The sequence below is a fragment of the Rhinoderma darwinii genome, chromosome 2, assembly GCF_050947455.1.
Source record: "Rhinoderma darwinii isolate aRhiDar2 chromosome 2, aRhiDar2.hap1, whole genome shotgun sequence".
Taxonomy (NCBI): Eukaryota; Metazoa; Chordata; class Amphibia; order Anura; family Rhinodermatidae; genus Rhinoderma; species Rhinoderma darwinii.
The window spans coordinates 274876343-274897393 of NC_134688.1; the positions used below are offsets into that span (position 1 = coordinate 274876343).

Below are 21051 nucleotides of genomic sequence, written 5' to 3' on the forward strand. Positions count from 1 at the left end.
GGTTTTTAAAAGGGGCCGGGGGGGGGGGGGGAAACGACATTTTCGGACCAGAAAATGCACATTTACACATGCATCTTCATATATGTGGTTGGCATTTATATATTCCCAGTTTAACAGTTTGTCTCACATAGAACAAATAGCGTTTTGGATTTGCTACCTCATTCTTACCCTGTCACTTGTCCCTGTCAAGCAGTAAAAAATGAAAGCCTGCATGTCCTAGCACAGACAAGCCAAAAAACGTGTGTTTGGGTTTTATTTACCAACCACCAATTGACAGTAAGAATGAAAAATAAATATAATAACCTTTAATAGGCTACGTATAGCCAGACAGACCACATAGATATAGTGTTAAAATTGTCACTACCTGAGACACCGGACTAAATTGTCAGTTACCTGTATATAAACAGGCAGAATTAGTGATTGACTTAGGAATAAGTGTGGTTCCCCAGCCAGTTCCCTAGTCAGTTAGATTGTTAAATCAGCTAGTAAGGAATAGTGAGTCCGGTCTACGGTAGGTAATTAAAATCCTAACAGCCCCCCCGACATGTTTCGCTACTACGTAGTAGCGAAACATGTCGGGGGGGCTGTTAGGATTTTAATTACCTACCGTAGACCGGACTCACTATTCCTTACTAGCTGATTTAACAATCTAACTGACTAGGGAACTGGCTGGGGAACCACACTTATTCCTAAGTCAATCACTAATTCTGCCTGTTTATATACAGGTAACTGACAATTTAGTCCGGTGTCTCAGGTAGTGACAATTTTAACACTATATCTATGTGGTCTGTCTGGCTATACGTAGCCTATTAAAAGGTTATTATATTTATTTTTCATTCTTACTGTCAATTGGTGGTTGGGAAATTGGGCTTGGTTGCTTGCAGGCAGCCTTCCTTCTTTGCAATTGTTAATGTGCCCGCCAACTACCAGGGGTCCAATCCGTTTCTTGTATTCTTGGGTTTTATTTACTACTCCAATAAAGGGATATCCTAGAAGGTAAAACTAAAAAAAACAAAAACCGCTAAAACACCACATTACCATAGTAACTACTAAAGTCAATCACCGTGGCATCAAATGGGGTTTTAGTTGACTGAAGAAAAAAAAAAAGATCCCAGGGAAAGTGTTGTTTATGTATTGACTAAACCGGTTATTAACAAGGTTGTCCAAGCTTAGAAAAAAAAAAAAAAAAAAAAAAAAAAGGGTTTGCAATAACAGAGACAGCCGGTGGACAAGTGTCAACTTTTCTGAAAAAATTAAAAAACACCCGAAAAAAAAAAAACGTCAGAAAAGCAGATCTTTCATTTTAATCTCGAACAACCCCTTTGAAAAGGAAAAAGCACACCTAAAGAACGAACCTTATGGCGTAAATTATAGCGTAAATTTACTTGAACCCATAACTAGCGTAGAATTGACATTCCGGCACCCTGACGGCCAGAGATGTGCCTAATTATGTAAAAGGTATGCACGTTTTAATAAATTAGGCGCATCTTAATATATTTTCCCCTTTGTATTTATAAGGGTGGTCTACATTTATGTAAATAAGCATTCGTTTATAATGAAACATCATGCAACTGTCCAAACTATGTAAAACCTCTGCCGCTGTCAGTGACTGGATAGATGACGTTTCCATCCAAACGACACATTTAAAAATAAAGTTTAAATTCAGAACCCAAATATTCTATCCAACCACATGTCACAATAACGTGGTCCAGGAAGTGGAGTAGAATTAAAAAGTAGCAAAAGGTAAGTAGTAAATTTTTATGGATTTATTTTTAACCTTGCAAAGCCACCGCTGACTAAATTGTTCCCTTCATGTCACAGGCAAAAACATGGAGAGCAAGCAATACTAGTGAGGTCCCTGCTTCACAGCTCCTTATATATTAGCTTCCCGGACCTGTGCGAGTCTGACATGGGGAAGCAGAATATTTTGGTTTGGAATAACTGATCACTAGACGTACTTTAAAAGGGGTTGTCCTAAGATTAAAGGTTATCCCCTAACTACAGGATAGGGGATAACATGCTGATTGGTTGGGGTCAGACATTGGCGACCCCCACACATCGCGAAAACGGGCGTCCCATTTCTTTGAATGTAGTGGCAGGTCAAGCATGCGCCCCGCTGCTCCATTCATTCCCATAGACCTTGGATGGAACGGCAATGCACATGCTCCACCTGCCACCCTATTATGTTTAGTGAAACCAAAAAGAAAACTGCACTTCCAGAACTACTGGACACGTTCGTAGAGCATCGGAAGGATCATCTTCATTACTGAACGACTTACTGTGTTTTTTTTTGGAAAGACCTCATCCTGTTCCTCCTTCTTATCCTTCAGGTGACTATACAAGGAGAGACACTGTTTCTCCGGTCTGTGGAATATTCCAGATAACCATTCCACATAGTAGCACCCAAACATGTATTTTTATACACACACGAATTTAACAAATTGTCCTCCCTATCCATTCAGTTCGTCACGCATGCAGAAAAAAATCCTACTGTGCTTTACAATGGGACTGCGGAATATATGGGGGGGGGAGGGGGGGGGGGAAGATGCAAAAAAAACACATTCTCATAAATATGAAAACTCAAGGGATTCAAAAAAAAAAAAGGATACATGCCAGCATGCAGGCATAGAGGATGTGAGATGTTATAAGCCTGATGGTCATAACACAGCTTATTCTTTCTACACGGATATTGCAATGCAGCGTATATTCAATATCAAATATATATCTCTATAGAAGGATATATATATTTATATATGTACACACAATATCTAGATTATACCACCCCATCATTTAGAAGGGGGGCTGAATATGAACAAATAGCAAATAAAAGACAAATCTGTTCCACAGCAGACTCCTTCTAATGCTGTATTTCTCGACTTAGTGGAACCCTGCTTAAAAAAACAAAAAAAAAAACAAGGAGGTAGATTTAATGTCTATGCGTATGTATGTGTGTGTATATATATATATATATATATATATATATATATATATATATAAAGCTGAGTGCAAAAGAATATCTTCTTTCTATTAGATGGTAGGATGCTGTGGGGGTAAAAGTTACTGGGAAAAACGAATATATAGTTATCGGTACTTAATGCTGCAGATCAGTGCCTGCTATGTATGCACACGAGGGCATCCAAAGAACGAACCCTGTCAAACAGAAGATTGCTACATTAGTTGATAATTCTTGTGCTGGAAAGTGTATTGCTCTAGGATTACGGGGAAGGAATAACAGGATTTATGAGCAACGTTGTTTTTGAAAATGGAACAATAACAGCAAAACGGAAGGGGGTTAGCACCATGTGGCCTTTCATAACCGAAAGGTTTATCCACTTGCAAGTTTGTTTGCTTTTTTCCAAAGAAAATGAGATCTAAAACGAAACAAAAAAAAAAAAACTAACAAAAAAGGTTTAGTGAGCATTGGGAAGAGACAGGTGCGGAGGAGGAAGGTATCGCTGGGCCAAAATTGCAGCGTCCAACGGGCTCATTGGCTGAGCATCATACCCCAGTCTTCTAATTGGGGGAAAATTGCCAAAATGCCGTTTTTGTGGGAAGTTTTTGGCTTCATGGATTGTGTTCTTCTCTTCTGCTAGAAGAAGCTGCTGTCGCATGTAGTTTTCAAACTCGTACTGTGAGGATTCCTCCATTACCTTTGCCTAATGGTTAAAAAATAAAATTACAAGGAATTGTTATTAAGCAAAGATAATCACTTATAGTCAACAGCTAGATTATTTTTTTAAAGTAAATGTTTAACCCTTTCATGATTAAGGGTCATAGATGCCCCTGTGTCCAGGTCACATTTTGCATTTCTGATATGCACTTCTTTAAGTGATAATATCTTTTCAACTAGGGTTGCACGATGCATTGAAATATCGATACTATTTAGATGCCGTGCACCCTCAAACGGTTCAATACCGTAAATTCATGTATTTCGATACTAAGGTGTGCGGCTGTACAGCCTTGTATAGTAACACATGAAAGTAGTCAGAGCGGGGCTGCGTCTGTGCGATACAGCCATTGCCCTGCTCCTGACAACAAGTGCAAGCGCGGTCAGCATGATGTGATGCGGCTGGTGCTGCACTAATGAGCGCCGGAACTGAAGACTGAGAACATGGCGGGCTGTACTACAAAACATCCCCATGTTCTCTCTTCAGTGTTGGTGCTGATTAGTGCAGCGCCAGCAGCATAACCTCATGCTGACAGCACGCACACTTGCTGTCAGAAGCGGGGCAACAGCTGTATTACTACAGCCCCGCTCTAACGGTGGAGATCAGAGAAACCTCTCACCTCCGCCGTTATTCCCTTGAATGAAAAAAGCCAAACTTCCTCACAATGGCAGATATACTCTGCCTGTCTGTCTGTTCATCAGTATTTTTGCACTTGTGCCATCTCCCTCTATGTAGCATTGTAGTCTGTCTGCGACCTCGTGTGAATTGGTGCGTATATCGGCCATTGGGAGTAAGTTTGTCTTTTTTTGTGATTTTAAATTAATATTGCTCATTTTTGTGATTTATTCCCTTGAATGCTCCGATCAAAGTTGACCACAGCATTCAAGGGGAAAATGAGAAGGGGGATGCCCCATGGATCGAGTCATTGGGTATCCCTGTGACGCAATCCGGCGACATACCATATATGGGCAGACAGCCCAGGGTCCATTGAAGTCTGACCATATTTCCTGTTAGGGCATACTTCGGTATGTCCTAACAACTGCCTGTGTACTATCAGTACACAGGCTAATGTACTGGCATAGAGATATATGCCATTACATTAAAGTTTAAAAATAAAAAAATAAAACATTAAAATAAAAGTCCCAATACATAAAATATACACCTACAACAAACTTATAGCGTCATTTATGATGTGTACGCTGTAAAAAAATAAATAAAAAAAAAGTGTGTGCGCGCGCGTGTCCAACTAGGACAAGTATAAAGGTCCTTCTCCAGTTCTTACCTCTTGTGAGTTCTCTGGACTGGTCACATGATCAATGTCAGGCACAACTTGCAGTGGGCCGCTCAGAGAAGACATAGATTGCCTATGAGTTACAATATAATTTGTTATGAAATACATGGATTTGTAACAGCCCAAGTGGCAGCCGACCGACAAGAACAATAGAAATATAAACTTGGTATGAGTAAATTATCTAGTGAAACAGTGATCTAAGAGATTATACCATTAACCCTTTAACGACCAGGCTTCTTTTGGCCTTAATGACAAGTCATTCGTTTTAATTTTTTCATTGTCAATTTCCACAAGTAATACCTTATTTTTCGACATGGCCGTATGGGTGCTTGTTTTTTGCAGAACGACGTGACACCTTTTTTTTGGTACATGTAATACATTGATTACCGTTATCTTCTGGGAGGGAATTAAATAATTAACTCCGTTCTTAATGCGGCCTAATTAACATGTTACCTTAATTTCTTGGGTCGGTACATTTACAGCAATACCAAATATTTTTATTTTTTTTAATGTTCTACTACTTCTGCACACAAAAAAAAACAAAAATTAATTTGTTTTTGCATCGTCGCATTCCAAGAGATAGAGAAATTTATATATATACACACACACACACACACACTGGAAAATAAAACCACTTTTTATGGTAAAAACGATTTTATTTTTTACTTTGCAATTTTCTTTTTTTAAGAAAAACGGTCTTCATTATTTTTCTTAGTCCCACTAGGGGACATCACAATGCTTTCTTCTGATAGAGGATCTAATGCTTTTGCTTTGTTGCTCCGCATACCAAAGCACTAATGCATGGGGCTTTTATTAGGCCTCAGCCAGTGATTGCATTCATATGCCACCGATGGGTGACAGAGCTATAGACCATGATATTTAAGAAGTTAAACTGCCAGGATCGGAGGTTTCTCCTATCCCGGCCATTGAAGCAAGAGCCCAGTTGTTAGTCATAGCCGGGTGCCAGCATCGCACCACCATGTACAAGCACGTCAGGAATGCAGGAAGGGGAATAAAATGCACGTACATGGAATGCGTTAAGGAGTTAAGATAGATTACAAAGTTTCGCCTTCGTATTAGGACAAGAGTAACTAACCATGAGAATATGATGCCTCCAAGAGACTCTAGGACTTCTGACGCAGTCAAACGTTGTTGTGGGTCCAAAACCAACAACTTTCTAATGAGGCACACTGTGTTCTCCGACACTCTGCCATCTCTGTTAACAAAAATACAAGACATTGTATTTGAGAACTATAAACCATCAGTAAATAAGATTTGCAATTATTAAATACTGCAATATATAAAGAATTTGTTTGCAGGGCTATTGAAGTGATCTATTTCAGACCAAAGTCCCAATACTGAACTGTGCAATAGTCACACAAAATTCTAGTATCAACTTCTTCAAAGACAACCTCTATTAAAGCATTCATTTATTATTAATTTAATTATATTAAAAAGGTACATATCTTTATTACAACGGTTATCCAAAAAGGCTCATGACAATGCTGCACTAAAGACTTTCAAAGTCATCCACTTGGGGAATTCATACACTTAAAGGCCACGCAAACCTTTTTATTTATTTTTTAACTAAAACAATGTATTATAGTGTTTAATGCAAATTTGTAATTGTTTTTTATTTAAAAATCATAATAATTAACTTTTCAGATGCTTCTATGTATCTTGTGCTGAAACCCGAATCCATCAGGTCAGCGGGACGGAGGGCGGGTCCTGCATGTTTCTGGCACGCAGAATCCAGCTGTTATCGATCACATCTGAGCTAGAACTTAGATGTGATTGATAACCGGTGGATAGGACCCGCTGCACTATCAATATTCAGGATTCTGCACTAAAAATCCACAACATAAAGTACAACACAATGTAGAGGATACAAATCTATGTGGAACTTATGGCACGCTGTGGATTTTCACCATGGATTTCACGCTTTACAGTGGAAGGCAAATCTGCAACGTGTAAACTCAACCTTGAACTTTATAAATTAAAACATTTCTATTTTTTTAATTTAGAAGACAAACAAGAATCAATGCCCACGCGGGGTTAAAGTCCAATAAGATATATATGATTTTATAAACTTGTGATTGGCCTAGAACAATATTCCCCAACCAAAGCTAGAGCCCCCTTTTGGCTCCCTGGCCTCCTGCATGTGGCTCGTCAGCTGGTAACAACCCTAAATATTATTGCGCCCTAGCGGCACCGGTGATAGTTTTATTAAAACTTGGCACTATAGTCAAAACCATATATCTGGCAGTTACCAATAGTGCAAGCGTCATCGGTGTTAGACTTTTTCCCTTATAATACCTAGCTCAACACTAAAAGTCTAACAGTTTGCCTCTATTTCCGGGTTACCCAGGGCAGCGGTTTTAAACCGGATCAGAAACCAACAAGGTTCGCAAATCATCTTTTACTTAACTCACATTTATGGAGGCATTACGGGTCTTCCAACAAAAGCAGTTCTGTAACTTTTCTTAGAATCGTTTTAGTGAATCTCTTTAATTTATAATGACAGTGTTTGTAGTTCTTCTCTGTAAACAGCCAATGACTATACTCCGCTAATAGAAAATGGTCATATGCCAAGTGGTAAACAGGGAACACTGAGGATGTTTGTAACGGGCTTTTTTATTTTTGTTTGTTTATATAACAATAAAGGCACAAAAACAAAAAAAAGTGATTAATAAAAAGAATCTGCTTAAAACAATTACATTTTTCTGTCATGTCACGCAAAAACATGACGATTTTCCAATTATAAGTCATACAACAATGTTCCTGTGTCTACATTCTTGTTATGGTGCCCCCTGGTGTTCTTCTGATTCCCTTTCAGAACGTCCAACTTATGTGCTCAGTGCTAAGGAGAAGCAGCCACTTCTATTATGCCAACGCTTATTGGCTGGCCTGCACAATAGTAGGAATCATTCCAACGCCTGTGCACGAGAGCACTGTAACTGACCACAGGCACTGTAACACATTAGGTGGACGTCCTCAGAGGGAATCAAAAGAACACCAGGGGGCACCATAACAAGTATGTAACAGCAACACCTATACACAAGAGAACTGCTCGGATATGTCCGTTTTAGTAAATATTTGTATTCCCCTTGAAATAAAATTCTGAAAAATCTTATCTTAGAACTCTATGTTGTACCATTCCTCCTAAACATTTATGAATAAATGGACAACTGGGTATTACTACAGACCGACATTGTCCAATCAGTGCTGAGAGACTGTGTAGGGACACACCCCTTTGGCAATCGTACAACTGGTTGTTACATTTATTTATACATTTCTAGGAGGAATAACAGGAACCGCAGATGCAGAGTTCTTCCAAATTGTTATTTCATGGGAAATACAGATATTCACTAAAACGTGTCAGAAGATGCTACAGGTCCTTGTTAATGTTTCCAATTAAAAAATGCTTATATTTTGTGTCATGTAACAGAATTGTAGTATTTAATCAACCCCTTTAAAATTCTTATCACAGGGTGTGCCAGAATATCACTGAATAGGAATTATGGAACGCTTTAATCTGCCTATTTGAGGTGAAAGTGTGAGAAGGAATTACCTGAAAGTGGAAACATTTTTCAGTGGTTTCCCCAAGAAATTGGGTTGAAAATCACCTACTGTATTCTAAAATACATGCGCGACAATGCACACAAACAATATTTGTAATGAACTGAATGATTTTTCTATTACAAACAAAAGAATTCATAGCACTACAGACATCTTACAATATTTGCCTCTTTAACCAACAGCACAGTTAAAAATACAGAAACGATGGACAGAACATGGGAAAACGGACCCACGTATAGTCAGCTTTATAAAAGCATAAGTAACATGTCTCATTAAAAGATATGTGTAAACCCGAGTGTAATAGAAGCTTTAGAGGTCAGGAGAAATAAAATTTTTAAAAAAAAGTGTGGGAAGATCACAACCACTCACTCTGGGATAGAATATTCTGCCGCCTTAATTTTGCGAAAGAGTTCCTGAGGTATGCTGTCATAGAAGGGGAATTGGCCATACAACATAGTGAAAAGAACCACTCCAAGTGCCCACATGTCGCTTGGCTTTCCACGATAAGGACGACCTTGATACAAGCGGAAACAGCAGTTAAAACAAGGATAAAATAGAAGATCTAACACCGAATAGAGCTCTTCAGGTCTAGTTCACGCACCAAGACAGCTATTCAAATTTGTTGACTTGGCGTATTTGTCTTTTTTTTGCATTCGTGTTTGTAAGCCAAAACCAGAAGTGGAGAAAAAGTATAATGAAATTATCTGCACCTCCTCCATATTTTGGCTTACAAATGCTGATGCAAAAACCACTGACCATAATAAGTCCATGTAATGCCGTGTTCACTCTGAGTTTTTTGCACAAGAAAGTAGAGACCGCAGCCCACGTAGTTACCAAAGTATCAAAAAAAGGTGTCTTCTTTCACCATAATAAATAGCGACGTTTCAACCCAATTGTGGTTCTTTCTCAAGCAATTTATTATGGTGAAATAAGTGACCCCTTTTTTGATACTCTGATAACTACGTGGGCTGCGGTCTCTCTACTTTCTTGTGTCTATTTTGGAGTTGGACTGGCTACGACTTGACACTGCCTGCACCGGTTGAAAATTCTCTTGATGGAACGCTCCTCATGAGTGCTTCCTGGGACTGATGTGCAGCGGATTTCTTTTTCTGGACATCTGAGTTTTTTGCAGGCAGAAATCTCTGCCTGGAAAAATTGGCTCCGGTTTTTTTGAAGTGGTTTTGCATCACAGGCGTTTTTGCTGTGATTTTTGAGGCGTTTTTTTACCACTTTCGTCAACGTGCAAAGGAAAAATTCAGAAGCGTTTTTTGGCCACAAAACGCATCAAAAAAAGGCCTGAAGACAGGGCATGTCGCGGCTTTTTCCAAAGAGCGGGTGAAAAAAAAAAACTGCTTCCACCACCCAATAGGAGGAAATGTCGGCTGGTTTTTGCTGCAAAAAAAACTCAGTGTGAACAAGGCCTAAAAGTGGCCTTAATCCCTATTTTAAAAGAGAATGTTAATATGCAAACCCTTAATACGTTTATGCAAAAGTGGCATTTTCATTTAACAACATTTCACAGATTGAATTTACATTCACTTTTCCTTTCGACGTTGTGTCAGATGTATAGGTTGATCTACATCAGGGGTCTCAAACTCGGCCAGGTAAATGGGCCACATAAAGTGTGAAGTTGACGTGCCGCATTACTTTCAAATTTAATACATTATAAAGTGATTGTTGATCAATGTCATTTGAACTACTAGAACAATACTACATTACTATAATACTTTCTCCATGTGCTTATTATAGCAATCCAGTTTTCCGGTTTAAGTGTCGCTAAATGCAGTTCGGTGGCTCAGTTGGCAGCGTTTGGCAGACACACGAATGTCAAGATTGGGCAGCCCCTTTTTAGATCGTGCCAGTGCCCTCTAGATACTGCGACACACCCACCCATAGATAATGCCCCAGTGCCCTCTGTACACACACACACACTTTGGGGCTCCCTCTAGGAGTGGAATACCCAGCCAGTGGGTTGCCGACGCTTTGGCCTGGGATTCCTCTGCTGGAGGAGCCCCCCTGACGTCACTGTCCATAGACAGTGACGTCAGGGGATCCTCCCCGACAGGAATGTGATGTCAGGGGCAACCACAGAGCTCTGTTCCAGACGACAGAATTAGTATAGGCTCTGCTCCGGAACTCTGGCGAAGCCACTGACAGTGGTTATATATGGACAGTGATGTCAGGGGCTTGCTCAGAGCTGGAGCCCCGGAGCACAGCCGCTTCTAGCACTTTGCCTGGGATTACAGCTCTGCTCCTGACATCAATGTCCATATATGCACAGAGATGTCAGGGGCAACCCCAGAGCCAGAGTCCCGGGCAGAGCGCTAATAGCACTCTTCTGTGGGACTCCGGCTCTGGGGAAGCCCCTGACATCACTGTCCATGCATGGACAGGGATGTCGGGGCTTCCCCGAATCTCGGAGCAGAGAATATACTAGCGCTCTGCCTGGGACTCTGGCTCTGGGGAAGCCCCTAACATCACTGTCCATATATTGACAGTGACGTCAGGGGATTCCACAGTCCCGACAGCCTCAGGGGTTTGAGACACCTGATCTACATTGTCATATTTGAGAAATCTGCAATAAGCAAGCGCCAATGGTGCACCTGTTCCACCTGCTCTTGGATCTAAGCAGAGATTTATCTGCTTTTATAGTGGTCACAATAAATGGAATTGTTGTACCAGTTTTAATGACATATTGTCATAACAGGATAATGACAGGATATGCCATAAAAGGTCAGATAGATGCGGGTCCAACCTCTGGGATACGGTGGGTGTGTCACCTGAGGACTGGCCCTGGAAAAACTCCTCAAGTCACTGTCCATGTATGGACAGTGACGCCAACAGCTTCCCTATCGCCGGAGTCCCCGGTCAAAGTATCAGATGGCACACTGCCTCGGAACTCCCGCACTGCTCCTGACATCATTGGACATATAACTTTCCATATGCAAAGCCAAAGTCCCTGGCCAGAGCATCGGCACGCTCTGGCCGGGGATTCCAAACACAGAGAATCCCCTGATGTCACTGTCCATATATGGACGGTGACTTCAGAAGCTCCCCGAGATATTCTTCCAATGCATAACGGTGACTGATGCCATACAGTGGCATCCATCACCCATAGGCTCTCATGTTAAAAAACATATACCATGTTGTATAATTTTTGAGAGATCCCTCAGGATGCAATACCGTAGTCTACAACACTATTCCATCCTTAAAAAAAAAATAAAAAGGCATGTTGACCTATACCAGATGAAAACCTGATGAAAACCAAAAGGACACTCTTCTGATCTCGGTCGGGATAATGGTGCCGTATAAAAATGTTTATCGCGTATGTGGGGAGCTTTCCCGACATACACTACAAACGTAGGGAAATAACGTTGTGAATGGGGCCTTAGCCAGTAAAATACTCTTCAATATTCGCAGAACGACCGTTTCAACAAATAACTCACGACAAATTTTCATATATTTGACACAAATAAAACAAGAATTATAAATACAATAAAAAATATTAGTATATCTGCAAACCCATATATTCTATGAAAGTAGACACCTTACACATCGTAAAAATGGCAACCAGCACTTTACACGCAAAGCCTCCATACAATTTTGCATCACAGCGTAACGTTGTGTACAAAATGCACAAAAGTCTCTGCGATGCAGATGCTGGTAAACATCACAGTGCTGACAAATGGCCTGATTATTTGCAGAGTTTGAGAAGATGTGTAACATTATATTCTCACCATTGTAGTAAAAAAAAACCTACCCCTAAATTTGACAGAGTAAATATCATCTCTTCTTGGTAATGGGAGTGATAACACGAAGAAAAGTTCCTGCATATCCCCCCTGGATTCACTGAAGGGCTTTATAGGAGAGAGGTGACAGTAAGGCCTCATTTACACGAGCGTGTGCGTTTTGCGCGCGTAACAAACGCAGCGTTTTGCGTGCGCAAAAGGCACTTGACAGCTCCGTGTGTCATCCATGTATGATGCGCGGCTGCATGATTGTCGCGCAGCCGCCATCATAGAGATGAGGCTAGCCGACGTCAGTCACTGTCCATGGTGCTGAAAGAGTTAACTGATCGGCAGTAACTCTTTCAGCACCCTCGACAGTGCATTCCGATCACCATATCGAGTAACCTGTTTAAAAAAAAAAGAAGAGGTTCGTACTTACCGAGAACTTCCCGGCCGTTGCCTTGGTGACGCGTCCTTGGTGACGCGTCCTTGGTGACACGCCTCTCTTGACATCTGGCCCCACCTCCCTGGATGACGCGGCAGTCCATGTGACCGCTGCAGCCTGTGCTTGGCTTGTGATTGGCTGCAGCTGTCACTTGGACTGAATTGTCATCCTGGGAGGTCAGACTGGAGGAAGAAGCCGGGAGTTATCGGTAAGTCAGAACTTTTTTTTTATACGTTCACGTATATAGGAATCGGAAGTCACTGTCCAGGGTGCTGAACCAGTTTAACTCTTTCAGCACCCTGCACAGTGACTGTCTCCTGCCGGGTTCGGTCAAAACGAGTTCGGCCGAACCCGGTAAAGTTCGGTTCGGTCATCTGTAAGACACTCCGTTCGGATGTTTGTAAACAGAAAAGCACGTGGTGCTTTTCTGTTTACATTCAGTTTGACAGCACTTGCGCGAATCACGCAGTTCGCACGGAAGTGCTTCCGTGCGACCTTCGTGGTTTTCACGCACCCATTGACTTCAATATGTGCGTGATGTGCGAAAAACGCAGATTTATAGAACATGTCGTGAGTTTTTTTCAGCGCACTCACGCTGAGCAAAACTCACGGACTGTCTGCATGCCCCCATAGAGTAATATAGGTGTGTACGACACACGTGAAAAGCACGCGCGTATATTACGCTCGTGTAAATGAGGCCTAAAGGCCCTTTTACACGAGTCAATGATGGGGCAAACGCTCGTAAATCTGTCCATTCACCTATCATTTCCTATATGAGGGCAGAAAAGGATAGAGGAGGTGCTGAGCTCAGATATAAATGCGCTTTGTTATTTAAGTATTTTTAACTAAAAAGCTGTTTAACCCCTTAACTACCCGTCTTTTGACGGCAAGCGCTTCGTCTCCTGTGAGCGCTCATCTTCTAAGCAGGAGCTGTAACGTCCTGCTGAACACAACTGGGATTGGAAAACATTCCGACCAGCTGTTTAACCCCATGATCAAAGGGAACTCCCCTACACATATTTAGTATCTACACTACTTCAATTAATTCTTCAGGTTATTAAACAGGTTATGAAGCGTGAAACGTGAATGGGGTGAAAAAAAAAATGGCGAAAATAGCTTTTTCCTATATACACGCCGTAAAAATAAATTATATAAAAACCATACACCGTGAATTGTTTTTTTACCCCCAAAACAAAAAAAAACAAAAAAAAGTACACAATTTTTTCATGCATAAAACAAGACCTCATATAGCCACATCAATGAAAAAATAAAAACCATTATGGCTGCTGAAAGGCAGAGTCAAAAACTGAAAAATTTAGCTGGTCACTAAGGCCTTTTCAAGCCCGGTAATTAAGGGGTTAAATGGGATTTTTGTGCCAACAACAAAAACCTGACCATTAAATCTGAACCCATTTGAAATAGCCTCCTGCAGCTTCCCGGAGGCAATGTCAACTATACACTTTTATATATAGATAGGCATTGTAGGGAAAAGGATAAATTCTCGATAACCAGACAAAAAAACGGGAGAACTAGGCCTAATCCTAGATTTCATAGATCATTCCTGAGCGACTGCACGGGTGGATTGATTACGTATGAGCCCTATTAGGAGATATTACGGATGCTTTTCATCTTACCACTAAGTACATCAGGACTTATATAAGCTGGACTTCCTCGCTGATCCTTCAACAGATCGTCTTCACTCACCAAGTGCTTACCCAGGCAAAAATTGGTGATGGTTATTCTGTGCGTCCTGAAACAGAAATGACGAAAAGTATAAATGTGAACTTCATAAGTAAAGCAGTGTTCCAAATAAAACAAAAAATTCAGTGCCCATGTAGGTGCAGATGGCGCTCAACTAACTGAAAACAACCAAATCAGAGCCATTCACAGGACAACAGTGATCTTTTTCCCCAGAGAAATAATACATTTGCCACCCTTAGACAAGTATGGAGCAAGCTGCACTTGCTTTATCTTCTCCTGCCTCATTTACTATAAAACCTGTACTAAACACTTAGGGCTTGTTCACACACAACGGAATTGCTGCAGAAAATTTTTCATTGAAAAACGCAGATATTCCCCGGAGGCAAAAACGCACCATTTCCTGAAGTTTTTAGGCAGAAAATGGCACGTGTTTTGCTGCGTTATTCACAGGGTTCATCTCCTCTGAAAAACGCAGCAATTCTGGCCACTTTCCACAGTAGGAATTGACATGCTGCGGTCCAAAAAATACGCACAGTAGGTCAAATTCTGCTTGGAATTTTTACGCAGCGCGTGGATGAGATTTAAGTCTCATCCACTATGCTGCTACTGTATTCTTTGTTTTTTTCCATCCGAAATTCCAGCTGGAAAAACCGCGGAAATCCCGCAGCATGTGGACGAGCCCTTCAATTTACCATTGCATATTTAAAAAAAAAAAAATATTACAAATAAACGATGGTTGGTACAAATCAATATATATTAAAGGTGTTGTCAGTTGATTTAATAGGAAGCGGCGCTTGCTGAGGCCACTTCAAACAGCTTATCGGTGGGGGTGCCAAAAGCCAGACCACCCCCGATCTGATATTGATGGCCTATCGTCCCACCTGTCCGAGGCTGGTTTAACTAAGAGCGCAATAAAACTGACTAATACCTACCATGAGCTCATTTTCTGGGCTTAGTCCATAGTTATAAAAAATACTTCTATATCTTAGCACCCGCAGCGTGCATCTGCATCTTTATTTTGTCATTAAACATGTTGCCTAAAAGTCTCAGCACATTAGCACCTGCATATTTATTTCATGTTTCAGGAGAATGTTGTTTGTACGATCCTCAGGATAGGCCATCAATTTTTATTTTTTTTTCACGTGACAACCCCATTAAAGCAGTTCCCCACTTTGGAGAATGCCTGGTTAGGCAGGTCCTGTGACAATACGCAGATCAAACAGTCCCCCTGCTAGGATCCCCTGCAATCTGTGAGGAAGCCTGGCAGGAAGTGTTATCTTTCCCTGCAGTGTCACAACAGGTGAAGTAAATGGGTTGTTTGTGCAATAAAGGACAGGTCCTCCCGCACTAGAGACGCTCATTGTAACCCCTCTTCACTCTGGCCAAGAGGTGAGGATCCTGAACAGAGGGCCCACTCCTTAATCTCAATTCCCCAATAGGGTATATGAACATGGGTAGCACAACTTTATTTACTTCCATGTACACAGCACGTCAATTGCCTTGGCTGCTATGGTGCAGTGACTGTCTGGCTCCTGAAAATTAAAGGGAAGGGGTCACGAAAAAAAAAAATTTCTATATAATATTGCTTTTAGATAAATTATATTAAAATAAATTGTATTTGTGTTCTTGTGTTGTACTTTTTACCTTATTCTTACTTCTCTATGGGGGCTGCCATTTTTTTTTTCATCTCTGTGTCGATTAACGACACATACAGAGATGGAATACGGCACATACATCCCCATAGAGAATGCGAACGGATGCCGTTCCATTCACTATAGCGTATGCCGTCTGAGTGGGAACAGCGCATGCGCCGCTCCCACACAGACCAAAAGGAAGGTCTTTGGCAGAGCGAAATCCGGCGCCATTTTCATGTGGACCGGAAGCCACGGCCGGACAGTAAGATGACGACTTCCGGTCGCGGCTTCCGGCCATATGTTCAAGGCAGCGAATACGCAAGGAATAGGAGCGGAGGCGGCAGCAGGTAAGTTAGGTTTGTGTATGTGATGTGTGTTTTACGTTTGTGTAGGCTTGTGTTATACTGTCTGATTACCACTGTATATAATCTTCCTACACTGTGCATTCGCTCAGAAAATGGCGGCACACAGTGAAGGAGGTTTGAAGACTCAACCCCCTCCTTCTCCTGGCCCTAGCCAGAATAAGGGAGAGGGGATTGTGTGAGGACACTAGAGCGAGTGTGTCTACCCCAAATTTGCAGCATAAAGCAATGAGGTTGCTTTACCACATTGCCAATGCTGCAATTTTGGGAATTGCTCCCTCTAGTGACCAGCAGATGGAAATTTTATAAATTAGAATCTAATTTATAATTTATCCTGACTTGTGAAAAAATTAAAAACAATGTGTAATCACTTATATACTAACTGTTTAACTGAAAAAAACAAAAACATTCTAGCTACACATTCCCTTTAATTTGAAATTATTTGCAAAGTTTATGTTCATTACTTTGCATAGTAGCCAAGAGGCTATAGAGGGCAGAAATATTAATGAACAAGATACTGCTAAATGCGCTCTTAATAAACCCTTCTGTGTACATGTACGTGGGTGATGTACTGGACTGGGTAGAATACACACAGGAATCTCCATTATCTGATACAGAACAGGCTGTACTCCTGGAGATGAATCATCCTCATTAAGCCAATAGTTTTATACATAAACCCACACTAATCTACGGGGGAACACACTAAAGTGCTACAAACACATTCTTTTTCAATGCCTTTTCGAAGTCAGATTTGAAGATTTGTGAAAAAAAATATAAAAATATACAAAGTATTTAATAAAACACATTACTAAATGTATATATATTTCCCTCAAAAGGGAAATTACACAAAAAAAGGAACATCTATATAGCAGGGGAAAGTTCCATTTTTGCGTGCAAACTAAGACTTACCCTAAATATTTGATGGAGACGCACCACACGCAAATATAAAACGCAGCATTCATTAACCCCTTAAGGACACCGCCAATTTTGGCCTTGAGGACAGAATTTTTTTTTAAATATTTCCCTCTTTGCATCCCGACTCTCAGAACTTTTATTTTTTGTAAGACGTCGTTGTAGGAGACAGTTTGTTGCGGGACGAGTTGTGTTTTATGTAGGTACCATTTTTTGGCACAAATACATTATCATTTAAATTTATATAAACTTTTATTTTGGTGAAAATGCAGGAAAAGACATAAATAAAAAAAAAAAAAAAAAAAAAAAAAAAAAAAGATAAAGCAGTTCCACTGCAGTTTTTATATTTCGTTTTTTTTACACCATACACCGATCATAAATAATGTTATACAATTGTTGTTCAGGTTGTTACGGTCATGGCGATTCCGAATATTTCTATATTATTTTATGTTTTGGGACTTCTATTTTAAAAAGTCTATTTATAGTAAAAAATTTAACAAAAATGTTTAATCTCATAAAGGGATTTTTAATTTTTCTTTTTTAACTGTAATGTACTGGCATAGATCTATATGCCAGTACATTAGCCTGTGTACAGATTGTACAGAGGCAGTAGTTAGGGCATACCTCAGTATGCCCTAACAGGAAATATGGTCAGACAGCCCTGGGGTCCTTCACTGGACCCTGGGCTGTCTGGCTATACAAGTTATGGGCTTTGATCGCCTCACAGGCATTTTCTGTGACGCGATCAAAGGGCAGTCCCCCTCTTATTAGCTTTGATCGCAGCATTCAAGGGGTTAACGGCGGAGAGAAGGTTCCTCTTCTCTACGCCGTTAGAGCGGGGCTGTGTATTACAGCCCTTGCCCCGCGCCGATTGCACACGGACACGGCTGTCACACAGGGCGAGAATGCTCGTCCTAACGCGCGAAGTACCCGCCGCTCAGGGCGAGCATTCTCGTCCTATGTCGGCAACCACTTAAAGGGGTTGTCTCTTCTTAGAATGCAGCCCCCAGTGATCAGCTGATCGCTGTGGGTCAATCTTATCCAAAGTCTTATGTACAGGGCCAAATAATGGTTTCAGACAAGTTCTAAGTTGTATGGAATGGTAATACAGCACCCAGTGAAGTGTATGGTGTCATACAGTACCGGTGTAGGCCTCAGATTTCATACGGAAGCATGCATTCAGTTTCCTCTGTCAGATTCCCACAAAGTCCAAAAGTTAAAAAAAATGGTGGCGTGCCATAGAATGAAGGTATTTTAATGTAGGGGAGAGTATCACCGTAATACAGTGACCTATGGGCAGTGATGCACGGTTATCATTAGAGGAAAATACAGCTGCTCTCATTTCCCCTGCAGTACATAAAAGTAAAATAAGTATTCTAACAGCCATGCTTACTGTGGGCAACAAGAGCAGCTTTTGTTAGACCGTTTTGATAAATGAGCTTCTATAATCTTTCAAGTCTACGTGTCGCAAGGGATCAGCCTGCAATATACTGGCACACCAGTCCAAACATTGAATAAATGAAGAACGCTTACCTTTTGTTCAGCACCATGTTACCCAGCTTTAAGTCTCTGTGCACAATATTCTTCTGCAGAAACAAAACATCATTCAAGTTGTACCAAACACGGCTGCTCAATTGACGGCTCATAAATGTGGATCTTATACCACTAGATACATGAAATAAAGCCAGAATAAAAATTTCTAAAAAATGCTGGTCGGAGTTGACGAAAAAGAAAAAACGTACCTTGTGTAAAGCTTCCACTACTCGGACAACATCGTAGAATATGACCACAGTTTCTCTCTCCCCCAATCTCTTCTCCTTAATAACGTAATGCTGTAAATTAATTAAGTCGGCAGTTTTGTCGCTAAAATCGTGGGCACAGAGGCAATCCAGAACTAGGCATATTCGCTTCCGCATCTTCCTTACTAATTTGTTGGCATCCATGTCTCCAGCAATTTCACATGTTCGATCCTAAGGAAAGAAATGTGAGAAGATGGTGAAGCGTAAAAAGTAGACTGGATTCAAATCCAAGAGCGAACACTTTCAGCACGGTCCTCCAAAACTCCAGCGCCACTAAGGAACATCAGATGATGGAATCTCAGTCTTTACAGGAATCAGACTCTGTACAGATGACAAATGTGCCAGGACTTAACACATGGTATGCCATATAATGGATTTCGGGCTTGGGGCTCAGGGTTTAAATTGTGTGTTAGGGGATCAATAAGATACACATCCACAAAACAGCCCCCAGAAATACCAATCAGAAGACTAAAAACGGCAAGACACGTGTGCAAATTATTTATCCCTCCAACTCTTGGTCAGTTAGATGCAATGAGAGGGCCCATGGGACAGTTCATTGTTTAATAAGTCTATGCACATATAATGAGGTGCGTGGCGGGCTGTTACATTACAAATTGAGTGTAAAAATGCGTGTGTCCCTAGATGCCAGACTTTGCAATTTATGTTCCTGGAAGCAAAAACCAGTCTATGACAGACCAGTGCTCAGGACCACTAGGGGGAGCTGAACATGAAGAGGAAACATCTGCCGCAAATACTCAGCAAAATCTGCATGTGTAAGGGTCTCTTTACAGGCAAACATGGGCCGTGAAAACGAGCACCAATCAACCAAATAGCTCATTGATCGGCACTCGTTTGCTCCTTTAACAAGGAGCGATGCTTGCTTATGTATAGGGATGCATTGGTCCCCAGAAATTTCCATCATGTCGGCAGCACAACTCCCTATTTACACAGGAAGATGTGCTGCCAACAACGAGAATATTTAATACAGCATAAAACGGTTGCTGGTTTATCGGCATGATCCTTGCCCTGTTTACACAGGGCGATGATCAGGAACGAGCGTTCATATGAACACTCATTTGCCCGATAATTGTTAGGTGTAAAAGAGCCTTAACATGCCGAATAGTAATTGATATGCTGACCCGATATCTCAGGAATGGTGGGGGTTAGAAAACAAACGCATCAGAATCTGTGAGGCCGGCTCCTGCAATCTAACTCAGATGTCAACTGCCGTTTTTTGGGCAGGTGACAGGTTCTCTTTAAGGATTATTTTCCTTGTATAGACATTTATTTTTTTTAAAAACATCTTGGAAAATCTGTTCCACGTTTATTTTAATCTCATGTAAACGTATACAAGAGGCAGAAAACATGAAAAAGAAATCCTGGAGTCAGAAGACACGGCAGTGTAGACCCCACTAGGAGGGGTTTTAACACTTCCCCTGAGACACGGTAATCGAACTGATCAGAATGAGCAGGAAAAGGGCTGCGGAAATGTAACCAACACATTTCTAAACCTCCCTAAAAGTGATGCCAGTCAAGCGTATAACCACTGCATGCCCTCTTTCAAAGACATGTCCTGGTTTATAATATAAAAAAATAATAATACGGTTTCCTGAAAAATAACTAGTGCACAACACACTATGTTTGCTGCAATATGTTCAGCCTGGATAAAAAGTTCTTACATTCAGGTAACTTCTAAAGCGGCACACCAAGCGTCACAGCACAAAACAATATATGATGGAAGTGCAGCATTATATAGGAACGCCATCAGGACATATACCGTACACGCTTCTCCCTTTTGGCTCACATTCAGGGCTGCCCGTCTTCTCCATACAACACGCATGAGGCAGTTGTCATTTACTGACAGTCATCACAATAGTTTGTGTCAGCACTGTGACAAAGTATTCTGCCAACAGGGTAACGTCTAGGCATTTT

General features: G+C 41.0%; 1 protein-coding gene across 1 annotated transcript in view; it reads right to left on the reverse strand.

Moving 5' to 3' along the window:
- Window positions 1–828: 828 nt before the first annotated feature.
- STK40 (serine/threonine kinase 40) overlaps window positions 829–21051 on the reverse strand; it is a 43880-nt gene continuing 23657 nt past the window's right edge. Inside the window, exons 6-12 of the mRNA XM_075850536.1 lie at window positions 19063–19290; window positions 18854–18906; window positions 14346–14461; window positions 8908–9052; window positions 6056–6175; window positions 4951–5032; window positions 829–3656 (exon numbers count right to left, since the gene is read on the reverse strand). Coding sequence (XP_075706651.1) covers window positions 3411–3656; window positions 4951–5032; window positions 6056–6175; window positions 8908–9052; window positions 14346–14461; window positions 18854–18906; window positions 19063–19290 — 990 coding nt within the window. The 3' untranslated portion in view covers window positions 829–3410. The remainder of the gene's footprint in view (window positions 3657–4950; window positions 5033–6055; window positions 6176–8907; window positions 9053–14345; window positions 14462–18853; window positions 18907–19062; window positions 19291–21051) is intronic.